Source organism: Felis catus, chromosome A3 (assembly GCF_018350175.1).
Source record: "Felis catus isolate Fca126 chromosome A3, F.catus_Fca126_mat1.0, whole genome shotgun sequence".
Classification (NCBI taxonomy): domain Eukaryota; kingdom Metazoa; phylum Chordata; class Mammalia; order Carnivora; family Felidae; genus Felis; species Felis catus.
This window is the reverse complement of record NC_058370.1, coordinates 124,659,705-124,684,344: the sequence shown is the minus strand read 5'-3', so window position 1 is coordinate 124,684,344 and position 24,640 is coordinate 124,659,705. Positions and strand designations below refer to the sequence as shown.

The following is a 24,640-nucleotide window of genomic DNA, read 5'->3' as shown; positions in this document are numbered from 1 at the left end:
TCTACTTTATGCCCCTATCAATTTGGCTGTTCTAGCTATCTCATATAAGAAAAACACTATGATGTTTGTCCTTTTACATCTGGCTTATTTTACTTAGCTTCATCCATGATGTAGCATGTAACAGAACTTTATTCCTCATGGCTGAATAACATTCTTATTGTATGCATATACCACATTTATCCATTCATCTGTTGGACATATAGGTTGTTTCCACCTTTTGGCTACTGTGAATAATGCGGAAACAAACGGTGTTTGAGTCCTTGTTTTCAATTCTTTTGGGTACACAGGAGTGGAATTGCTGGGTTGTAAGGTAATTTTTATGTTTAGTTTTTTTTAAGGAACTGCCGAGGTGCCTGGGTGGCTCAGGTGGGTAAGTGTCCAGCTCTTCATTTGGGCTCAAGTCATGATCTCAAGGTCATGAGACTGAGCCTCATGCCACCTCCACTAGGCATGGAGCCTGCATGGGATTCTCTCTCTCCCTCTGTCCCTTTCCCTGCTCACACGTGCTCTCTCTCAAAAAAAGAAAAGTTTGAAGGAACTGCCAAACTTTTTCACAACAGCTGCACCATTTTACATTACTACCAACAACGTATGAGGTTCCAATTTCTCCAAATCTCCACCAACATTTGTTATTCCCCTCGGCCCTCTAAAGCCATCCTAGTAGATGTAGCGTAGAATCTCACTGTGGTTTTGATCTGCGTTTCCCTAATGACTAAGGATGTTGAGCTTCTTTTCATGTGCTTCTTAGCTACGTGTATATCTTCTGAGGAGAAATGTCTATTCAGGTCCTCTGTCCATTTTTCTTTTTTGTTTTTTTTGAAAGTAATCTCTATACACGGGGCTCAAACCCACAACCCTGAGATCAAGAGTCACATGCTCCACCAACTGAGCCAGCCAGGTGCTCCTCCTGTCTGTTACATTATTTTAATGTTTATCTTTGAGAGAGTACAAGCTCTCTCTGTACGGGCAGAGGAAGGGGGACAGAGGATCCAAAGCGGGAACGAAGTTAACAGCATGGAGCCCAATGTGGGGCTCAAACTCACAAACCGCGAGATTATGACCTGAGCCCAAGTCAGATGCTCAACCAACTGGGCAACCCAGGTACCTCTCTCCTGTCCATTTTTTAATAGAGTTGTCTTTCTCTTGTTGAGTTTTAGGAGTTCTTTATATATTCTGGATATGGAATCTTTGTCAGATACATACTTTGCAAAATATTTTTTCCCAAGTGCATATATTTTTATATGAAAATGACTCTTACCCAACTTTCTGAACTTTTCTACGCATTCAGCAATATAGTTGGATGTACAAATATGTATATGTGCTTACCTCAAAAAATTTCTGTATAACATAGTTTCCAAAAACATCTGTCATTAATTGATAGGCTGCTTGTAGAATTTCATTAAATACCATCTGTCGCTCAGCTGGAGTAGCTCTCTCTAGTTTTTGTTGTATGAATCTATATAGGAAACATTTTATATGTCATCACAGCACATTGAAAATAAGCTCCTGCAAAATCTGTATCTGACTTGAGTATCACACACCCCCACGTATATACACATAAAATTACTTCCAGGAATAGTACTAACACATTTAATACTGTGAACAGCAATTTTAATGCAAAAAAGGCAAAAGCTATGAAGCATTTCTTTATAATGCCTTAATTTAAACTATTAGGCAGACATTTGGATATATTATAATCTGCATTATAATCAATGAAGAAAACTAGATTTTACTGGTTATTCATACATTTTTCATAATAGTATTAAATATTTAAATTTAGAGCCTAATGAAAGAAACCCTTAGAAATAAATTCAAACACAAATGAATTCCTAGCCATTGTGAATGACACAAGGTTCATGTGCTACTCTTAAGGAATTTTCAACTTTAGGGAGATAAAATAAAACTATAAAAGGAAATAATAATTAAATTTAATAAATGTGTTACAATTCTATTTTCCTTTTGTGTTCTATCTTGAGAACACTAATTTACATGCACCTTAAGTACTATAAGAGAACATTATGTTTAATGTACAAAGTCACCAAATTCTTCTAAAACAAAAGTGAAATGTTTCAACTTAAGACATATCACATCAAATACAAATCTATACAAATACAAACACAAAAGCATTTAACCTTTTAAAAATTTTTTTTAGACAAGGTCTACATCAGGGACATTTACATCCACAAATGTAATTCAGAGCATTCTTTTCAAAGGAAAATTAAAGTTGTTTTCAGAATCAATGTAATAAAAATAACCCAAAAAAAGGGCACTCCTATATTTTCATTATAAAAGTATTCTCATTATAGAAAACTGGGAAACCATAAATAATTTAAAAACCTTTATTTTTATCATATGTCCTAATAGCAAAGAAGAAATCCATTACTGGGCCTTTATTCTGTAAAAATTTCCTTAAATGATCCCAGTCAAGAAAATTTTAGACTCCTATAAGGCAGTAATTTTCAAAGCAAAAATACAGTGCTCAGTATCCTAAACCATAATCACTTACCTAGAACCGTGCTGGTCTTGAGAAAACTCAACTATGTGCCCAATCAAGTCTCTAAGTTGAAGGTTTGGGAAGCGGTTGTTTCTGAAATCTTCCAATAATCTACTTCGGCCGGAAGGCATAATATCAGACCTATTATACCGAAGCCGGGAAGGAGGAAAGAGCTGGCTGCTGGAGCTGAACAGACTGGAAGTGCTTGAAGCACTCCGGTATTTTGCTTCTGCTCCAGGCGCTGCAGAGATATATCGACCACTACCATTTGTCAGGCCTCCTACAACAAAGCAGCTGTGGTCAGCAAATATTTTTGACAAGGCCATTCCTCAAATAAGAGTTACTTACACTAAAATTCAATCAATAAAGAAATAACCACTCCACTGACCACTAATTCCTATATGTTTTAACAGGAAATTGAAACTGGAGGGAAAATCTCACACATTTACTTATTGTGTGTGACTACAGGATCTGGGGGATAAAAAAGACTAGAAAAGATGAGAAAAATAAACCTGTATTTGTTCTTGGCAGTTTAGTTTCAATCATAATCATAACACCTAATATCATATATAAAAGTTGTATTTGTTCTTGGAAGCTTAGTTTAAAACATAATTAGCAAGTAATGTCATACATACTAATATCAATACCAGAATACTAAAACTACCAACAAAATTTCCAGTTTATTAACAAGGTTACAAATAGCTAAGCAAACTCAGATTTGAAGCCACTGAAATTCAGTTGGGCTGAAATTTACTTGCAGTGTTCATGGAACACTAAGGGCTAAATTTGTACTTTTTTTGGACTGTATTTTTAAAAATGCATTAGGTAATACATATACCTCTATGTAAAGAAAAACGGATTTTTAAAAAAGTAAACTCTACACACAACATGGGGCTCAAACTCATGACCCTGAGATCAAGAGTTGCATGCTCTACTGACTGAGCCAGCCAGAAGCCACAAAAAACCATTTCTTAAAGAAAATAAATCCATTACATCTTAAAGTATTTTAAAAATTTTAAAGGAATACTCTCCATAAGATACTATTATTTTACTGACAAGAACTAGAAATAAACAAAATGTATTTTTCCTAGAGCTTTAATGTTGATCATTTGAGACACATAAAAAGCCTCTTTATTATATCCCATTCCAAACAAGAAAATTAAAGGGCAGTCAATAGAAACAAACAAAAAATACAAGCAGGAAATTGTTATTACAAAAGTCATTTAAAAGTACTTGACAGTGTCCTTTTAAAAAAGAAAAATGTATAGAAAACCGTAACGTGCAAATATAGTTGCTCAGATAAACAGAATCTACCATCAGCTTTAAGCTATTATATACCATCTCTAAGTAGAGGAGTGCTATATATACAATCCAGACCACAGGGCAGAGATGATGCCAAGGACACACTGTCAGTGCAAAGTTGTGAAGTTATACAGAGGCACTGAATGGCAAAAAGAGTTACAGGCACAAGGAAAAAAGTAAGACAGCTGTAATCCTGGAGAGTGAACTGCTTTAAAACATTCCTCTTTTACTTTCAGTCCCCAATGCCCTAGCTTTTGTTGTGATTCCCACCACCCAGAGTATTATACATATAATTCATAGGACTCTCCAGTCCCCTTTCCAGTGTAAGTGCCACAACATTATGTTCACCTACAAGCTAGATCCCTGGTACCTAAAAGAATGTCTGACAGATAGTGGGTACACATTAATATTCATGAATATTTTATATAACATTAACTGCCTAAGGTTCAATTCTAGACTATCTTTCTTAAAAATGTGTAATTTAACAGAACATTTTATACACTAAAACCACTAACATCAAATTCGCATATTCATGCCAGGTCTATATAACTATACCAGTGTTCCTGTACAAAAAATCCAAAATGTGAAAGAATTCACTGTTTTAATACTGTCTTGATTTCCTTGATACTCTTAGCCCTCTAGCCCCTACTATTATTTCTAATTATACAATTCTATCAACTGTTCACTAGCCCATTCAAATCTCTAACAATTCTTTAACCTTTATGTAGGGTAGGGATACTCTGCATATCATTCCAGTCTGTTTTTACAAACAATTATAAAGTCTCATTCAAAGGCCACTTGGAGGTCACTTTACACTAAAGCATCCTGCTAGAGTACATCCTCTCAATTCTTCAGCCTAATATTGAGTCCTTATTCTGAATCTATTACTCACACAAATTTCCTAGAAGAACCCTAATTGTTCACTTCTCCTCCTCTTGTTCATTATTGTCTCTGCACCACTGCTTACCTTACCTCAAACACAAGGCCCAATCCTACACCTCTTTACCCTTAATGCGCTAAAGATTTTCAACACCAAATTCAAAATATATACTTACCCCCAGAAATGACTATGCCAATTTTATTTCATACCTTCTAATACCTAAAAGGAATCTCTCCCATGTCTAGATATTCTTTGATTATATTCTATCAGCTCCCTAACACCAAACTCCTGATGCACTCATTGCCGACTTAAAATGCCTCATGATGTGTAACTGCCTTTAGTTTTAAAGAAACCTCAAAATTTCAGTTCTGGAAGTCTACTTAGTATTTTCATTTACAAAACAAAAAAATTCACTCAGGGCAGGGTACCTTTCTTTCTTTACAAATTAAATAAGCATTTAAAACCCAATTGTAATATACACTGAACATTTTAAATCTGGTTATCTAAATATTGAAAGCATGCCATCCAAACCTATTTTGGAATTGAGGGACATTTTACAAAACTGGCTTATGCTCTTCACAAATGTTTAAGTCATAAAAGACAGAAACAGTGCAAGATTAAAGAAAATTAAAGAGTCATGACAAATGAGCGTCATGTGAGTCCCCATATCAATCTCTTTCCTAATCCTTACTCTCTCCAGTCTCTCTCTGGCAAAGTTTGAATAAGTTGGCTAATTTATTTTTTATTGTGGTATGATATCATTGTTTCCTGACTTTGATCATTGTAGTTATATAAAAGAGTATTTCCTTATTTTCAGAAAACATACATGGATATATTTAATGGGTAACGGACAGACAGTATGTCTGCAACTTCCTTTCAAAAGTATCAAGGAAAAAAAAACTGGATGTGAAGGGGAATGAATATGCAGTGAGGGGGAGAGGAAGAGAGGAAATGAACGATAAAGCAAACATGGTAAAATAACATTTTGAAAATGTGGACAAAGGGTGTGCTGTAATTTTTTTTTCCTGTATCAGTGTTACAACTTCCCCATTAAGTCTCAAATTATTCCAAAATTAATGAAAAACAACACACATATAGGCTATCTAGGTCATACCATTGCTAATGGTAGTCCATAAGCAGAGGTGTTTCTGCACCAAATGTGTTAAAGGGATAACCATCTTCAATTCATCACTGACATCCACCCTTAGCATTTACACTTCTTAATCACTACTTGGCTAGGAATGTATTTTGGACAGGGAGATCTGTGCTATAATGTCACAGACCACTGGTCCAAATGCAGTATGCAGCTAGTCAGCCAGGACTCTTGGACAGAGCTCTTCACACAATAGTGTGCTGCCCTTTACATACTATTTGTGTAAGGATTTTTCAAGTTCACTCATGACAAGCGAGTGAAGGCAAGCATCTTACAATAATCCTAGTAGAAATAATATGATTTTATAAGTTTTCATTAATTTCCTCGAGAGGTCTATTGCGTTAGAATCCTTCCTATTATTAATCAAAAACAGATTATAGAATTACTGGGAAAAACACAGGGCAAGAAAAACAACGGTAACAACTGTAACAATCACAAAATAAATAAACCTGATTAATCTTTTCATTCTTTTCTAAGTCCAGAAAATTTGGAATGGCAGCTGCTTAACCTATCAGACCTGTGTATTCTTTTGAAAATACAGATTCCCGGAGACTTACTCAAAACCTACTGAATTACCCTCAGTGGATAATTTTTATTAAAAAAAAATATTCTGAAGGTTATTCTGAAGAAGAGTTTAGAGGCTAATGAATTAGAATTCAAGATTATTCAAGGATTCATTTTACAGCAGGTTGTTAACTACCAATTTCAAATAGAAATGGTAATCCTAGTAGATTTGGGGTCCTGAAAAGGGTACAACTACATATAGGCTACTAGACAGTGCTGGTTTCAGAAGACAAGGCTCTAGAAAACTCAGGAAATGGTAAGATGATAACCGAAGATGGCCAGTTAGTTGCAGTAGGCAAAGAATCAATGATACAGAGTGGTAGGAAAAAAGTCTAAAATGACAATCTAATTCCTCAAAGGATAATATTGGTCAGACCTTTTTGTCCTGAGTTCTGGCACCTCATTTTAAATAGGGTTTATGTGTTCAAAATAATCAGTTTTTTTCACCTACCTGAGAAAGTCCATTTAATTACTTAATATTCATAAATAATACTGTCTGCTAGACACTGAGGGTCCTTTAAAAAAGGCAGGAAACATTTATTGGGCATTCTTTATTAGACACTGAGAAGTGAACTCTGCACAAAATGCTATATACTGTGTTGAATTGTGCCTCCCCCCAAATTTGTCATTTTAAGTGACTCAGCTGGGGTAATCTGCCATAGCAACCCTGGGAAACTAACACAGATTTTGGTACTCATAGTGATGTGCTACTATAAAAAATGACTAAAAATGAAGAAATGACTTTGCGGTTGGGTAATGGGTACAGTTTGAAAGAATTTGGAGGTGTTCACAAAAAGCCTAAATTGCCTTGAAGAGAGGGTTAGTAGAAACGTGGATATTAAAGGCAATTCTGATGAGGGCTCAGACAGATATAAGGCACGTATCAAAAGCGGCTACCGTCTTAGAGAATACGTATGTTGTCATGAACAATGTTTGTAGAAATATGAATGCTATAAAGATGTTCCAAGTGAGGTCTCAGAATAAAATGAGAAACATGTTATTGGAAACGGGGAAACCCAACTGAAATGTGTTAAAAAAGCAAAACTGGGTGGAAAGCAAAACTGGTGTGGAGATTTAGCTGAGATTTCCAAACAACGTGCTAAAGGTGTGGTCTGGTGTCTGGGCTGCTTATGGTGAAATAAAATTAAGATAATTTGAAGAAGGAACTGTTTATTTTTTTTTTAAGTTTATTTATTTATTTTGAGAGACAGCATGTGTGCACAAGTAGGGGAGGGACAACGAGAGAGAATCCCAAGCAGGGTCCACGCTGTCAGCACAGAGCCTGACACGGGGCTTGATGCCACGAACCCGGAGATGCTGACTTGAGCTGTAATCAAGAGCTGGACGCTCAACCAACTGAGCAACCCAGGCACCCCTGAAAATGGAACTGCTAAGCAAAAGAAAACCAGCACTTGATGATCTGGAAAAGTCTTAGCTTATCTAGACAGAATGCTGAGAATGCAGAGTCAATGGGTGTAGATGGACAGCCCCTTGACATTAGTGGGAGACCAACAATGTTTTCAAGAATTTCGTATCTACAGAAACACTGGCAGCCTGGCCTGAAAGCGTTAGAGATGGGATGAATTAAGAACTACTCTGAAAGCAGAGCCACAGATGCAAAGGCTACAGGGGTTGGGCAGCAGTAGATGCGAAGTACAGAGCATCATGCCACAGGTGATTATTCTCAGGCCTTGAAACAAATGAAATTTGCCCTGCTGGCTTTCAGACCTGCTTGGCACTGTAAGTCCTTCATTCCTTCCAATTTCTCCCTTTTGCAGTGGGTATGTCTATCCTATGCCAGTGCTACTACTATATTCTAGAAGCAGATGATTTATTTCCTAAATTTCACAGGTCTATAGATGCAGAAGAATTTTGTCCCAGGATGGACCACATTAGGCGTCTCACCTGACAGAGAAGATGAGATTTAGACTTGAGTCATTTAGATGAGATTTTAGACATTCAACTGACGACAGGATGGGTTACAATTCTTGGGGATGCTGGCTTGGAATTAATGTATTCTGCGCGTGGGCCAAAGAGGAATTTGGGGTAACCAAAAGGCAGCCTATACAGGGTTGAACTGAGTCTCCCAAAAAAGTTTTTAATTCTTAACTCCTGGTACCTGTAATTTGATTTTATTTGGAAACAGGGTCTTTGCAAATGTAACCAAGTTCAAATGAGGTCATACTGGATTAGGTTGGGCTCCTACCCAATGAGTGGTGTCCTTGTAAGAGAAGGAAAATTAGGACACAGACACACAGAGAGAATGCCATGTAATTATGTAGGCGGCCATGGGAGTGATGCATCTATAGGCAAGGAATGCCAAGGACTGCCAGCAACCACCAGAAGCTAGGAAGGAAGGACTGCCTCTTCGGTCTTCAAAATGTCATGGCCCTAAAAACACCTTGATTTTATTTCTAGCCTCAAAGTATGAGACAATAAATTTGTGTTTTAAACCACCTAGTTGTAGTTTGTTACAGGAGCCCTAGAAAATTAATACATATGCTATACTCTTAACAACAGGACAAGGGACAAGGCTATTATTTCCATTTCACATGTGACACAATAGGCTTAGTGAAGCTTCCTAATTGAAAGATGAATAAATAATAATTAGACTGAGTTTTTTGGAAAACAATTATACCTGGATAATTCACTTAAAGCTTTTAATTATACCCCACTATACCTCATGAAGAACAGTATGACATTACATTCTTTTTTTTAAACTTTTAAACAATGTTTTATTTTATATTGAGAGAGTGAGAAAGAGATAGAGATAGAGAGAGAGAGAGAGAGAGAGAGAGAGAGAGAGCGCGCGCGCCTGCACAAGAGAAGGGCAGAGAGACAGAGACAGAATCTGAAGAAGGCTCTACGCTCTGAGCTGTCAGCACAGAGCCTGAAGTGGGGCTTGAACTCACAACAGTGAGATCATGAACTGAGCTGAAGTCAGATGCTTAACCAACTGAGCCACCCAGGGTGCCCCTGTCATATGACATTCTGAAATCTGGGATACACTTGACGTAAGTGACACGGGGAATAAATCACATAAAATTTTTCTAGTGATTATTAGCTATATATTTGCAATATAAAGACACAAAATTTTACTGGAAAAAGATTGAGGCTTCAATGAGTTTAAAAGCTAATGAGATTCTAATTAAGAGTGTATTCTCCCAGGTGCCTGGGTGGCTCAGTCAGTTAAGTGTCCAACTTTGGCTCAGATCATGGTCTCATGGTTGGTGAGTTCAAGCCCAGTGTTGGGTTCTGTGCTGACAGCTCAGAGCCTGGAGCCTGCTTCGGATTCCGTGTCTCTCTCTCTCTTCCCCTCCCTCATTCAAGCTCTCCTTCTCTCAAAAATAAACATTTAAAAAAAAGTGTAGTCTTCCACACCATTTTAATAGGCTAATATAAAAAGCAAACAGCATGAAAATGTCAGGTGTTACCTTAAAGTTGTACATCTTATGACCACACATAAAGCAAACATTAGATGTAAACTATAAACCAAAATAAAAATCTGTTGTTTCCATTTCTATTGCTTGCAATTTTTTCTCTAAATGCAATTAAGTAACCTGACCTTTTAGCCTCTACTTAAGCTTAACCTTCCTAAAAATATAAAGAGGGAGACCATCACAACAGAAGATATTTAATAATCTTCCCTCATTCATCAAAGAGCATTTAAACAGACTGAGGGGCACCTGGGTGGCTCAGTCGTTGAGCATCTTGACTTTGGCTCAGGTTATGATCTCATGGTTCTGGAGTTCAAGCCCTGTATCAGGCTTGCTGCAGTCAGTGCAGAGCCTGCTCCAAATCCTGCCCCCCTCTCTCTGTGCTCCCCACCCCCACTTGTACTCTCTCAAAAATAAATAAGCCTTCAAAAAATAAATAACCAGACTGAGCTCTTAACGTATGAACTAGTCTTCAGACTAGTATTACATCATTTCTATTACTAACTCATCTTGTTGATTCCCATTATTCTAACAAAAAGGCTAGTTTCTGTTTGGTTCTAAAAATTGCCTGAACTTTAATCTTTAGTGAAAACTACTTCTGTAACTGAACATGAGGACTCTTTAAAAACTATGCCCCCAAAATCATAAGTAGCGGGGTGAATTACACTCACTGCCTCATATGGACATGTGGGTGCTAAGTATCTTCCCCGCACATCTCAAACCACCCTCACAGATATGACCTCATTTCCTCTCTGGTTAATACTTTTGGTGACAGTTAAGAAACCAATGGATTACATCTGCATTTCTTGTAAAATATTCCTGTTGCGATTTCATGACCAGCTGCCCTGAATGGGGTAAATGGAAACTGTAGGACCTGGGATTTTTCTCTTAAAATCAGGATCACTCAGTGAGTTTATGCAATGTTAAGGTTTGCTTAATAAACTTGAGTATCAGGAAGAATAACTTTGATCCTAGACAAACATTATAGGCACACTGATTTTCTGTCTTGATGGAGCTGTTACTGTGGTGGGAAGAGGGCTGAACTGCAAATGGACTGTGAAAGATTTAACCCAGACAAAAATAAACCTAACCTAATGTCCAAAAACCAAACCAAATGTACACACACAAAAATAAAAACCTCTACAACTGTCATAAGCCCTTTCAAAGTGCAGTATTCTAAACAGTATGATCCTATTAACACACTGAACAGAGAACACACTGCCTGGAACAGCTAAATAATGCTTTAATAATAGAAATCCAAGTAGAATGTAAAATAATTTTTTAAACAAGTAGCAAGTGTCCCAGAATACATTCACCAATAAAACACAAAGAAACAAAACTCCTCAAATTCAATTACCCAAACATCTGTTGAGATTTCAACATTCTTATAGTTGTGGAGAAAGGTCTGGCCTTTCTTGCTTCTAATCCAAAATAGCCCAGAAGTAACCCTAATATAAAGTGTGGTAAATTTGGTACAAAAAAACCCTGAAGGAAAGATGGTAATTCTAATGGAGAGAATCATTATATTTCTATAAAACAGAATTAAAATGCAATAAGGCAACAGAATTACAATCATTACATTGTAACCTCTGGTAGCCAGGTCTACATTCAACACAAAACTACTACCTCCATGATGGTGGGTAGTTTGACTTGATGATGGGTAGTTTGACTTAACAAGTGGTTTTTTGACTTAATACAATTATCTCCAGTCAAGAAGGGTCTGGCATGTAGGTAGTCATTATTGTCTGAATAAATTAATAGGTAAAAATTCTGATCAGACACAAAAATTATAAAATGTAGGTCAATGAGGGGGCGCCTGGGTGGCTCAGTTGATTGGGTGTCAGACTTCGGCTCAGGTCATGATCCTGCAGTCTATGAGTTCAAGCCCCACATCAGGCTCTGTGCTGACAGCTCAGAGTCTGGAGCTTGCTTCAGATTCTGTCTCCATCTCTCTCTGCTCCTCCCCCACTCTCACTGTGTGTGTGTGTGTGTGTGTGTGTGTGTGTGTGTGTGTATGTCTCTAAAATACACACACTACAATTTTGGGGTACCTGGGTGGCTCAGTTGGTAAAGTGTCCAACTTTGGCTCAGGTCATAATCTCGCGGTTTGTGAGTTCAAGCCCCGCATCAGGCTCTGTGCTGACAGCTCAGAGCCTGGAGCCTGCTTCGGATTCTGTGTTTCCCCCTCTCTCTGCCCCTCCCATGCTCATGCTCTGTCTCTCTCTTTCTCAGTAAATAAAAGTTAAAAAAAAAAAAAAAAGTCAATGAAACTACTCACAAAACATAAACATTAAAAAAAAAGGATTAATCTCAGCATAAATTAAGTTTATTACTATCCCATTTAAAACATCACATAAAGACTTTTATCTGTTTTAATTTAATTTTTTTTTTCAACGTTTATTTATTTTTGGGACAGAGAGAGACAGAGCATGAACGGGGGAGGGGCAGAGAGAGAGGGAGACACAGAATCGGAAACAGGCTCCAGGCTCCGAGCCATCAGCCCAGAGCCTGACGCGGGGCTCGAACTCACGGACCGCGAGATCGTGACCTGGCTGAAGTCGGATGCTTAACCAACTGTGCCACCCAGGCGCCCCTCTGTTTTAATTTAAAAACCAGTAATAAAATACTTGAAGAGACTACCGAAGTAAACATTTAATTTGGATTAAAGGCCAATTGTTAGCAAGTAAAAATGTATAAAGCAACCAATATAGTGACATTCAAACTCAGTTTTCCCATCAACTCACAACAGGCTAAGTTATATTTTACCAAAATTTTATAAATAAAGTTCACAAAAATTCTAAAGTTAGGGAGTAGGAAAAGACCCGTTATTTATTCAGAGAGATATTAGACAGAAATAGAAGCATTCTTTGAGAAGCAGTGCGACATCCTGTAATAAGCCAGAAAAATCTTGGGCTCAAGATTTTTGTTCTTTACTAACTTCATGACTATAAGCCAATTACTTAATTTCTTTGATGATAAAATTTGTATGTGTGTATCGTGTGAAAGAGAAAGAAGTCAAAGTTCACTTTACTCTATTTGGATATTTAATTGCTCCAGTCCCATTTACTGAAAAGACCACCCTTCCCCATATATACCAGAGCGGCCCACTGGTCACAAATCAGGTAAACCTAAAGAAGTAGGTCTATTTCTGGATCCTCTGTTCTATTCCACTGGCTTATTTATCCTTGTGGCAATACCACAACTTTAGTTGCCGTAAGTTTATATATATTTTGACATTAACTTGGATCTGTAAGATTGTCTGGACTACTCTCAGCTCCATCTTCCTGTTTACGTTATTTAACGTAAAGAAATTGTCAATTTCTTTAAAAAGCCTGAAAAATTATTGAGGCTGTGCTAAATCTAGTTATCAACTAGAAGAAAAGTGGTTTCTTTATAATACTGAGTCTTTCCACCCCCATACAAGGTATATCCATCCATTTATTTGTCTGCTTTAACTTCTCCAGTGTTTTACAGTTTGTAAAGATCTTGACCTTCTCACATTAGATTTGTTCCTAGGCACATTGTAAGAAAACAATCACACATGAAAATATTTTCAATAACAGTCAATTTTCAATGTCACCCCATGAGATGTGTGCTTTCATTTTCAAAGATTTGGCTAAAGCTATAAATCTCTAGTGAAGCACATCTGCATATATCTCAAAGGTTATATTTTTGATCCTATGTTTACTTAATGGACATTGTTTGGTGTATAAACAATGCAATGATGTAAATTCTAGGTGACACCTTGGTAGATTAAAATGTTTAAGGTGCACGAAGACTTATTTGCTACCTCAGTAATAAGAAAACAAGGTAAAAACTAATTGAGTGGGGAGCTGAAATGCAAACGTGAAGGCCGACAAAAAAGAAAGCTTTAAAAGGACAGTAAACAATGATACACAATCAGCAAAATTAAAGAAAAGGCTCAATTTGGAAAATATCAAGAGGAAAAGAGTATATAAAAACATATACAAAAAGAAATCTGACTTTTCTACTTTGTCTCTCATCTATAAGCTTTTATTCCCCTCCCCCAAACTTTACGCAATAGCAAGCAGAGTTGAGATAAATGGAAGGCAAGAAGGTAGGAAGGAAAAAGGGCATTAGGGAGATGACAGAGGACAAAGTCAAAGGTTCATGGGAAGCCCCCAGGGATCCAGGAACTAAGAGTTAAAAAGGAAGTGTGAACTAGAATAAGGTCATGTGTAAATTATGAATTATTTCTTTTCAAGGTGCCTCTCTCCCTGTGGGTACTAATGGAAATTTCAGTGGGATAAAACTCCCCCCACCTTTTTTTTGTTATGGTAAGATTAGCTTCTGCATATTTAATGTCAACAGAATTCCTACAATCATTGTGATAAGTAAAAACTGTTGCCACATATTTCCAAATTGTTCACCTCCTCGAACCTGGTACTTTAAAGAAGCACTCCCAAATTACTCTGATGCTGAACCATGGACTCAGATCAAGTATTTGCTAGCTCTAAACCTGAGATTATCTTAACTGAACTAACTGGTGATAATATTCTCACTCATTAGAACCACAAAGTTAAAGATAATGTTATTAAAGGATAATGAATAAAATATAAGGGCAACAATTAATCACTGTGATCCCAAATTAGACCTAAGATCAATAAATTTGTATACAGAAATGAAACAAAATAAATTCTTCCATACAAGTAATAATTTTGGAATTTCTTCATAGAATAGTTTATACCCATCAATGAATAAAAATGACTTTTAGACACACCAGAGGGTTTGAAGCAATGCTTTAATTTACATCGCCATGAGCACCTGTAAATGTTCTGTTGCGAGCTGTATATGCTGCTCTAAAGCCAGTTCCTGAGATGCCTGCCTTATGATTAACACATATTCTTATTTCATGAAGTAGATAATATATTTGGACATTCTCAAGAATAACTAATAATAAGAAAGAAAGGATCTAGAAGTTTAGTAATCTTATATACAACTTTAAAAATACATAACCGACGCCACTGTGAGGTACACAGTTTCAAAGACTGATTAGAATACTGTTGTTTATATACTTTGTGTAAAACCGTTCAGTTTATTTTAGAATAGCAAAACAGAAAAAGCAAGGATAGTTTCAGGAGTCAGAATGGTGTTCTAGCCTCAATTCCATCATTCGCTGGTTTGGGCAAGTCTCTTGGGCTCATAAGACCTATACTTTTCTTATCTCTAATGAGCGTATTGCTCAGCCAGTCTACCTTAACAATTAAGATGAAATGAAATAATGAATATGAAGGTGCTTTAGAAAACTATTCAAATGCTACTGAGTTACAGGCAACTTACTACTTAAAAGATAATAGTACTTTCAGTAAAAGCTTCAAAATAACTTACGTTGTTTTCTGCTTTAAGGACCACATACAAAACTCAGAAAAATTGCACACAGCCTTAAAACCGATTGGGTGACACTTGTTTTAATTTTTATTTAAACATTTCATTCTAAGAGAAGGAGCTGACAAAGTCTACCAAAGTTTGGCAATTTTAAGAGAGGCTGACATCTACTTAATAGGAAAAACGATCCTAACACTTTTATTCTGTTTTTAATATAAAAATCTGTGATTAGAAAATAGGTTATAAAATTTTCTAATCCATAACAAGCTAAAGCACTGAATTTGATTGCTGAATACATGACATTAATGAATTTTCAGAACTGACAGTCCCCTTTCAATAAACTGAATTTCATATAGTTCAAAGCTTGAAATACACTTATTCATACCCTTAAGAAAAACATCAGTCAGCTCAAAAATGAAGAGGTACAAGGAATAAGCCATTATTTTGTCAAGTCATAAATTAAATAAAAATACAAAATGTTGCTTTATATGCAGGAAGTTCCATATCAATCTAATAATGATGAGCACAAAGATGAGAGTATCAGAAATCAGTAACATGTTTTAGATCAATCTAATAGGAGAAAATAATTCACTTAATCTTGAACACTTAACTTGAAGCCCAGAATGACACTACTCTTTCCATTTCAAGATAAAAACCATTAATTTAAAATTTCTTCTTTTTCTTTGCTCTTTCCCACTTGTTTCTGACTCCCTATATTTTAAGTGCTGCTTTTACAAAGTTGTCCTTAAGAAATAATAATAATAGTAACAAAAAGTTGTAGTCAAATGGAGCCAATCTGAAGGGTGCCAAATGGCCAAATATGGTAAAATTTTTGGATAAAAAAAAAGGTATAAAATTGATGTCTCCCAGACCACAATGGACTAAAATCCCAAAAGCTATTAATTTACAGGTAACAATGATGATTAAAAGAACACAAGTAAGCTGTTAGTGTATCAACTCATTCTCAAAGTTAGAAAATAAAGATTCCAAGCATTATCCTGACTCCTATATGAACTATGTATTTTCAGTGTAACCTCACAACTCATGAGGGAAAATTTTTTTAGATAAAAGTTCCAGCTCATAAATGCAGAAGGTATGACAGAATTAGAGAATCACCATTTTTGCAAACTCAAAAAATAGGCAACTATTGAAGGCTGCTAAGCCCATCAAGTGGATCAGGCTGACAAGCTCACAATGGAGACAACCAGATACATATCTCCTGATAACGTGCAACACTAAGAATACAGAACGCTATCTTGCCCAAACTAGCAAACAACAACCAGACCATGCCTCTAGATTTAATTGTTTTCTAGAAACAGACATGCAAATTCATTTCCACAGGCATTTCCTAAATCAGCTGCCTTGATAACTTGATTCATGAAGAAATCCATCTGAAGGATACACAATTTAAGTATTTTCTTAAACCAGAAAGCATGTAAGTCTTGCATTGTGATTCAATCAGATGAAAGCAAAGAATAGATTACTTCTGTGAACACTATGTAAAGAGCCAATTTATGAAATCTGTTAAACTATTTCACCCTGGCGTGGTCTATACAGTCCTTGTTAACAACATTGCCTGTCACACTACAACTAAAACTAAAGGAAACTGGGAGATCACAAAAGAAAATCACCTACAGATAATTCCAATCAGAAGTGCGTTAAAATACCAGATTTCCAGCTGAAGCTAAACCTATGGAGTTTTAACTCTGGGTACAAAAGTATCAGGCTATAATACAGAAATGCTGGCCCAAGTGATGATTATTTCTCATAATTGATGAGAATTTCTTCCCTAAGCATCTACACAGCTGGGTTCTTTATAGTCTAAAGAAAAATATCTTGATTGCTGTTTAATTATAGAGACAGATCTAAAAATTTTATTTTTTTTTTAATATATTTTTTTATTTTTTGGAAGAGCACAAGCAGGGGAGGGGCGGAGAGAGGGGGACAGAAGATCTGAAGCAGGCTCTTCGGTGACAGGCTGACAGCAGCAAGCCCAATGTGGGGCTCCAACTCACGAACCGCAAGATCACAACCTGAGCCAAAGTCGGACACTCAACCAACTGAGCCACCCAAGTGTCCCGAAAAATTATGTTCTAATTTTTAAGCAAGTTATGTAGAATAACTAATGCCATTTTTACAAGCTCTAAAGCACAACATAAGCAGTAACAGTTGACAGGAATCTGATCTGAAACTTACCTATAAAAAAATGACAGGACATGACAAATATAATCTTAACAAATAAAACACAAAACTATTATGAAAGTCCTATTCTTAGGTTTGTTATGTTCCAAATATTTGTGTCCATTTCAAAGTTTCAAAGGCATATCTTACATGGGGGTGGTGGAAGTGAGTGGGTCTGAGTAGAAATAACAGAAATCAGGAACTGAGCAGCCTTATGACCAAGAAGAGATGATAAATGAAGGTGTCAGGCTAAAAACTGGTAAATTTACACAAATAGTGTACAGCAGATCTTAGGACACCTCCCAAATAAATTAATCAATTGTATATATTTAATATCCACAAAAGAGCAAAGACCCAGAATTTGGGGCACAGGACCAGTCTTTCAAAATCTAGGCCACGTCACACTGACATATATTTACATGATGATCACTACAAAAGATCCCTTTGTTACGTGGACATTTATGTATTAATGAGCTGTAGGAAAAAATAGCTATACCTTAATGGTGGGGGAGTCAAATATAATCACTAACTTATATTTGCTAACAACAGCAACATTACTTTTTAAATTGCAAGCTGATTTAAATCTTTCCAAGCACATAGAAATCAAAAAAAGGAATCTCTGTTTTAATTAAGGCAACTAAAATTATAAAAATCCAAAATCTACTTTCAATGAAATACTTTCCTTGAAGAGATAAGGATTCATACACAGCCTGATATTCAAAATCTCTTCAAATATATGCTGCTAACTACATGAATAAATACTTCCTGGAGAGGAAAAGGGGTAACCACCAACTCAATAATCTTGGGGTGGGGGCAATTTTAATATAAAGATATAAGCACAAGTCCTAAATACTCCAAATTCAAGGATACAACAAACCTAAAACATTTTTTTCTTAAACTAACGACGTATTCAAAAGTATATGGACCAAACCGATAAGATTCTCTAACTCACAACCATACTAAATTCATATACCCTGATATACCCTTTGGTAAAATGGCCAGGCATTCAAAGGCCAAAGCAAAAACCATTGTAGTAAACTATCTCAAGTTTGAGAACTATGTGACTAATGTTTTCCTTTAGATGTGCAAAAACTTCCGATAGTGAAATTTCTTTTACTAACATGTTTCAACAGTTGACTTTTCAGATGATCTAAAACACACACAAATCAAAAGCACAGACAAGAAAAAACACACCACTGTATTTCATAAAAGGAACATAAGATACAATAGGGGTCTTTACCTTACTGTACATTAGACCCTCACTTTGAATTTTCACGAAAGTAGAACTTTTTCAAAAGGCTAGTATCTAAAAGCAAAAGCAATTTGGCATGTTTTATCCAACATTAAATATTTTACACATATTATAAACACACACACAAACACACTTACATGTATACATACAAATAAAAAGGGTTTTGTTTTTTTTTTTTTACCTAAATGCAAACTGGATGAGGATCCATGTGATGAAAGTGATGGCGGTGGCGTAAGTGAATGTCCTGGAGTTTGGCTTGGCAGAGGCATGCCTATTGGACTTGGAGAGGAGGAAAATCCCAGACTATTGTAAAATGGTTGCCCTATGGGTGCTAGGCTGCTACTAGATCTTTTGTACAAGTCAGAGCTAGTAGATAGAGACTCTCTCCTTGTGGCACTACTACTTGCAGAACTGCCAACTGAAGAAGAAATAAAAAAAACCCTAATTACATACAGTGTTAACTGAATAAAACCTATCCCCAACTCTTGCTGGGAAATAACAGAAGTGATCACAATAATTATTTTTAGAAACATTATGGGGAAGATAATTACTGTGATAACTATATAAACTAACTTTCATTAATCATAAAAGGGTATAAATGCACCCCAATAAAGTAACCAGATACTTAACAGAGCACTCATATGTTTATTATTTCACACATATTTACCATTGACACATATGATTACTGTGCTTTAATACCCTGGTATGATTTATAAACCCTACAATTGTAAGGTGTCTGCTTTAGGAGACGCTAGAGATTAAATTCCAATAACGTTAAATTTTGGTAGTGTCCTAATCTCTGGAATCAGTTTCTTAGACTTCAACTCAATGCCAAGAAAAGTATTACACTGATAAATAGATTATTAATACATTTCCCTCACCATTCACATTTAATTTGGCTTCTACCTTGTGTTCAAACCATAGTCCTTTAAGTCCATATTGGCCCGAATATCAGTCAGTTGTGAAATACAGATGGTAACTAACTTCTCAGCACTTTTCAAATTACACATTCTCCCTATCCATCAGCAACTAAGTTACAAAATATATATGAAAAAGTAAACTTCCTTTTAGACAATTGATGGCTTTCATTACTGTTGTCACAACCAAAGACATGCTTTCACTTACCCCTCAGGATCTCCATCTCCCATTCCAGAGATTCTACTACTGGTCTTATGAGCCCTTTACTCAAGTGAAGACAAATCAGTCTTTTTTCCCCCTCAAATACACAATTATCTCATATCACATACCTTCCTAAACTACATACTGAATTCCTTTTACTTAATCCCAAATTCAACCCTCTAGTCCTTTCTTTCCTTAAGCACTCTACAAAATCATTTTTAAAAAATGGCAGAACCACATTACCATGTAGCCATGCATGCTCAAAAAAGTAATCAACATATCCGGATAATCAGTCTTTACCAAGTGTTTAAAAGGGCTGTCCAAAACTCCCACATCTTAAGTCTCACTTATAGCCCACATTTTCAAGTGCTTCTTTCCTATTTCTAAACACTAGCCTTTTTTTGGTTTGTTTTTTAACTGAATATCTTTTATAGCGAAGGGAATTTCATATTAGATTTCTTAACCTGTCAGGTTTTTAAAGAACAAGCTCTATATTCGGACCAATATGGTAACATTTTTAAAGAGAATTTTAAAGTTTCTATTAGGTCTTGGTTTTCTAATCTCAAGTCAATTATAAATAGGTCATTAGAGCACAATGAAAAATTAAGAGAAAAATTAAGCAGAGAACATAATGGGTAGACCAAGTTAAGCTTATAATACAGATAGCAAACAATTACATTGGTTTTCCCAAATTCAAGACTCTTATAAAGGAAAAACACAAGGCTCACACTACTGTATGAGGCAAAATATTAAAACACTAGTAAACCTTTAATACCAGCCAGTGTGGTTTCTGAAAGACTGATATGTTTTATAGAAAACTGCACATTTTAAGGTATCATCTAATAAGAGAACACTATGTAACTATATGCATTTTAGTAGCAAAACCAAACAAACACTCACGTGATAAGCACCTCTTCTAGAGTTGCTTTTGGCAAAATTGTAAATACATGCTACGTTAACTATGCTAATTTAAAAGGACACTGTCAAAGTGATTGTTCTAAATACAGGGCTACACTTAAAATTCCTATTTATTTCAGAAAACAATTTGACTGACAAGGAAAAAAACAACAGCTCTCTAATAAGAGCAGTAGCACTGTCATTTCCCTGGCAAATAACCAAAGAAACCATAGTTTTGACACATGAAATAGTATCTTCCTCCAAAAAGGAAAGGCCAAGCCAAACGTTTAAAAGTAATTCAGAAATAGCTTTATTTTAATCCTAAACAAGCTGGCTCCTTAACTTTTCCTATATGCCTAAATTATCTGCAACAGTGCAACTGTGAAATATGAAAGCAAAGGATACCTAAAAGATCTAAAAGGCTAGACCAACAGCAGAGTCACTAATCATTTATCAACTATATATAACATGTTAAATTTCAAACTTTCAATTGTAACAACACTTTCTAAGTAATGGGTCGTAGAAGGGTTGATTTAATTAACATATTACAATGGCTAAGCTTCCTAACTGTGTTATATAAGGTGGGGTATAACACTGGTAAGTGTTAATAATTGCATCATATAGGTAAGAGAATGACAGTGTACAGGATTCTGTATGTGTATATGTGCACATAACCGTACTATCATTTTAGATTTCATACAGGTATGGAATTGCCATCATGTGAAACGGCAATGGGTAGGCTTCTTTTAAGAGTACCCTTGTGTAGCACTTGAATGAACTCTCACAAAATGTCCAAGAGGAAGGGGAAGATGATAAGACTTTTACTGGCATCCAGGGGTGGCAACTGCTAATGTCCTCTGAAGCAAGGTAAAACAGAGGTATATACAGATTGGTAGTCAAAATTAAGTAAGCAATGTTTATAAATAAGGGAGGCATGAAGAAGACCAGTTTTGGGGAAGGAGGCATCTGCAGGAAACATTTGTAGGGAACAAAATGCTCATGCCAACCAGTTCCTGAATGCTGGGGGGAATGATCCTAACAACTGAGAGACAAATGAGAATTTGAAAGAAGTGGATAAGGGGGTCTACAAATCCATCCCAGACCATCAGTGACAATATATATTATTACAAAAGGGGAAATGAGGTTTATCAAAGCTCTTCTCTATTTTTCCTGGATTATTTAGAGTCTATAATCTCTAGTTTAAAAACTAGTCATTCCTACAAAGTTTATCTTTTAAGTTATATGTTCTTACAATTTTCTTCAGCATGTTGGATATTTGGAGAAAATGCTTGTCAACTGTATTAGGAACAAAAAAATGGGTCCGATGGGAGTGCCTGGGTAGAGGTAAAAATACCGAACTCCAAAAGGAATGAAAAATTCAAGTAGGAAAATTAAAAGATTGAAGACTCTCCAAGTTCATTAGATTTTTCCCTCAGAAGTTCTTGTGCCCATCCATTCTTTAGGTAGTTTGGTGTTAGGCAAGTATGATATTTCCCTATTGCATTTCATTGTAGCACAAAAGGATTCTGCTTCTACAAGTTTATAGCAATTTTAGATCATTCCTCTTACAAATATGAATATTGAAAGTTCAGAAGTCACTTCCTTAGAAAACCAGCAAACATACTTAATAACAACTGGCCCATGTTAGTTTTGCCATTTTCCACACCAGAAAAGAAAATAATTTAATGTGGTGGGAAAACAGACGAGAAGCAGGTATTAAAAGATTCTATGACTTTACTAAAAATAGAAAACCTCTTGAGATCTGAATAAACTGCCCTACCCCTCGTGAAGAAAAGGCTGCCAATTAATTGTACCAACAGAACTAGGGTTTCCTGAATACTCTGGAACCTTCAGAGACTGATAACACAGGTATGTCAACAGGAAGTCAATGTGGGCCTCTTCTGATTTCACCTGGTCATTTCTCAGTTACAAAATCAGTTTGTGTGGGTAAATTATTTACTTTGTGAAGCTATTTTAAATTTAAAAATTTTAAGTATTATGTATATAACTAGGCTATGGAAGAAATATTCTTTTAGAAGAATTTTTAATGATAAAGGCTAAATTATTTAGTGTAGAAGATAAGCGTATTGGTAGTTTCTTAGGGGCCTCTGACCAGAATATTTCACTGTATTTTAACTTTATATATTATACCTAATAAAACCATAATGAATGACTAGCATTTAATAAGAATAAAACATCTGATAAAAGCAAAAAGACTATTATTTTAAAACACTAGAAATTTAAGGTGGCAAAATATTTACTTCCTCAAACATTATTTTGTACATAAAAAGGAAGAACTAGTAATCAGCAAACAAATCTTAATAAAACAAAAATTATAATTCTTAAAGCCAGGGGAAAATGTATTATATCTGAGTAAAAGATGGGCTGCTCGAAGTGAGCTAAACATTCATAAATGCTTGAAGATTTGCAGCCGGTAGTTTTCTTCCTACAAAATTAAATAAACCGGTATTTTATTCCTGTCCTTTCTACACTGTAAGCTATTACTTATCTTCATATTAAAAACAAACATATACCTCATGTCCACTTAGCAGAGTACACTCATCTGAAAAAGGCAACTTACCTGACGAACCAAATCCACTGAGGGCTGAGCCTATAGCAGCACCCAAAGAGCTACTGCTTCCAAAGCCAAGCGATGTACTTCCAGGTTGGCCAGGTCCGTGAGAAAATAAAGAACTGCTCTGGGAGCTACTAGTCAAAGAAGTGCTCCCGTAAAATGAATTAGACTGCAGATTCGTGCTCGGCGGCTGCTGCTGCTGCTGCTGCTGCGGTGGCTGAGTGCCAATTGGCCGAAAGAGACCGTTTGTGCTGCCGGTAAGACTATTTGCAGTTCCTCCAGCTGCTGCTGCTGCTGCTGGAAAATAAATTTCAGATACTTCTTGAAACCACCAAAAAGACTACTCTCTATTTTTAAAATATCTCAAACAACACCAGAAAAATATTATCCCTGAAAACATCAGTTACACTTACCAGCTTGTGCTGCTGCTGAACTAATTAAAACGGGTGTCGGAGCCATTAAACGAACTGGAGCTCCAAGGCCAGTTCTTGCTCCGGGGCCAACCACTAAGGCACCAGTCTGATCATAATAGGCAGTTGGAGCTAGTACTTGATAGCCTAGATAATATTAAAATAAATGTTTACTAATGAAAACATTTGCTATAGAAAACATGCATATTTATTTCCCCCACATTTGTCTTTATCAACCACAAAATATAATTATATACAATATGAAATCCTTAAATAATCATGATATGAGAAGTTAACACATGTGAGAAGGTATTACTTACTAAATGTATGAAACTGTAATAGTGTGTAAGTAAAACTGTTTTCTCTAAATTTTAAGAGATGCCTTCCATTTACAAACCACAAAATAACAAGGTACATTCTTTGATATGTAACTATAGGCCATCAAGCACTGATACTTGAAAAATATTACCTATTAGTTCTGAGAAGAGGATGGAAAGACTAAGGGATGTGAGGTAGTTAGAACACTAGAAGAATGGTTTATTATGCAATTTTAATAAAGTTCTAAACAAGGGATTCATTAACAGCATTCCCTCAGCTTTTCATTTGTAAGCATCCATTTAAAAATCATGATATAAAGATACCTTAAAATCATAAGGTTACACTTTTTGTAAAGGTTCTCAAGTGAAAATCTGAATAAAAATCATACCAGAATTAGTTTTATAGCCTTAAGCACAAGTCAGGTGATAATCTGCACTATTCACAACTACAGAAGCTTTTCTCAGGGGAGATTCCTTATCTTAACCACAGAACAAAAAGTAACTATTTTGAAGAGAAAAGTGACTATTTTGCCAATTCTTCCAGGGATAATATATAACAAGTACCACTCTAGATGCACAGGAGAGAATTTAACTACACACAGGAGATACTTTTAAGGCAGAAAAGCTTACTCCTCTCCCAGAAGTCATGTTAAGAAAGTCTATCTTACACAGGACAAGGACTCAGGTTCAACATTCAGACAACCATTTGCAAA

The 24,640-nt window shown here is 35.9% G+C and overlaps 1 protein-coding gene across 13 annotated transcripts in view; it reads right to left on the bottom strand.

Moving 5' to 3' along the window:
* PUM2 (pumilio RNA binding family member 2) overlaps positions 1-24,640 on the bottom strand; it is a 99,275-nt gene that overhangs the window by 12,370 nt on the left and 62,265 nt on the right. For 9 of the 13 annotated variants that reach the window (XM_045054902.1, XM_045054898.1, XM_045054900.1 and 6 more), the window contains 5 exons: positions 23,614-23,757; positions 23,207-23,497; positions 18,791-19,027; positions 2,507-2,774; positions 1,327-1,456 (listed from right to left, as the gene is read on the bottom strand). In XM_045054902.1, the coding sequence (XP_044910837.1) occupies positions 1,327-1,456; positions 2,507-2,774; positions 18,791-19,027; positions 23,207-23,497; positions 23,614-23,757 (1,070 nt within the window). The remainder of the gene's footprint in view (positions 1-1,326; positions 1,457-2,506; positions 2,775-18,790; positions 19,028-23,206; positions 23,498-23,613; positions 23,758-24,640) is intronic. The other 4 variants (XM_045054905.1, XM_023252077.2, XM_023252078.2 and 1 more) reach the window with 2 other exon arrangements.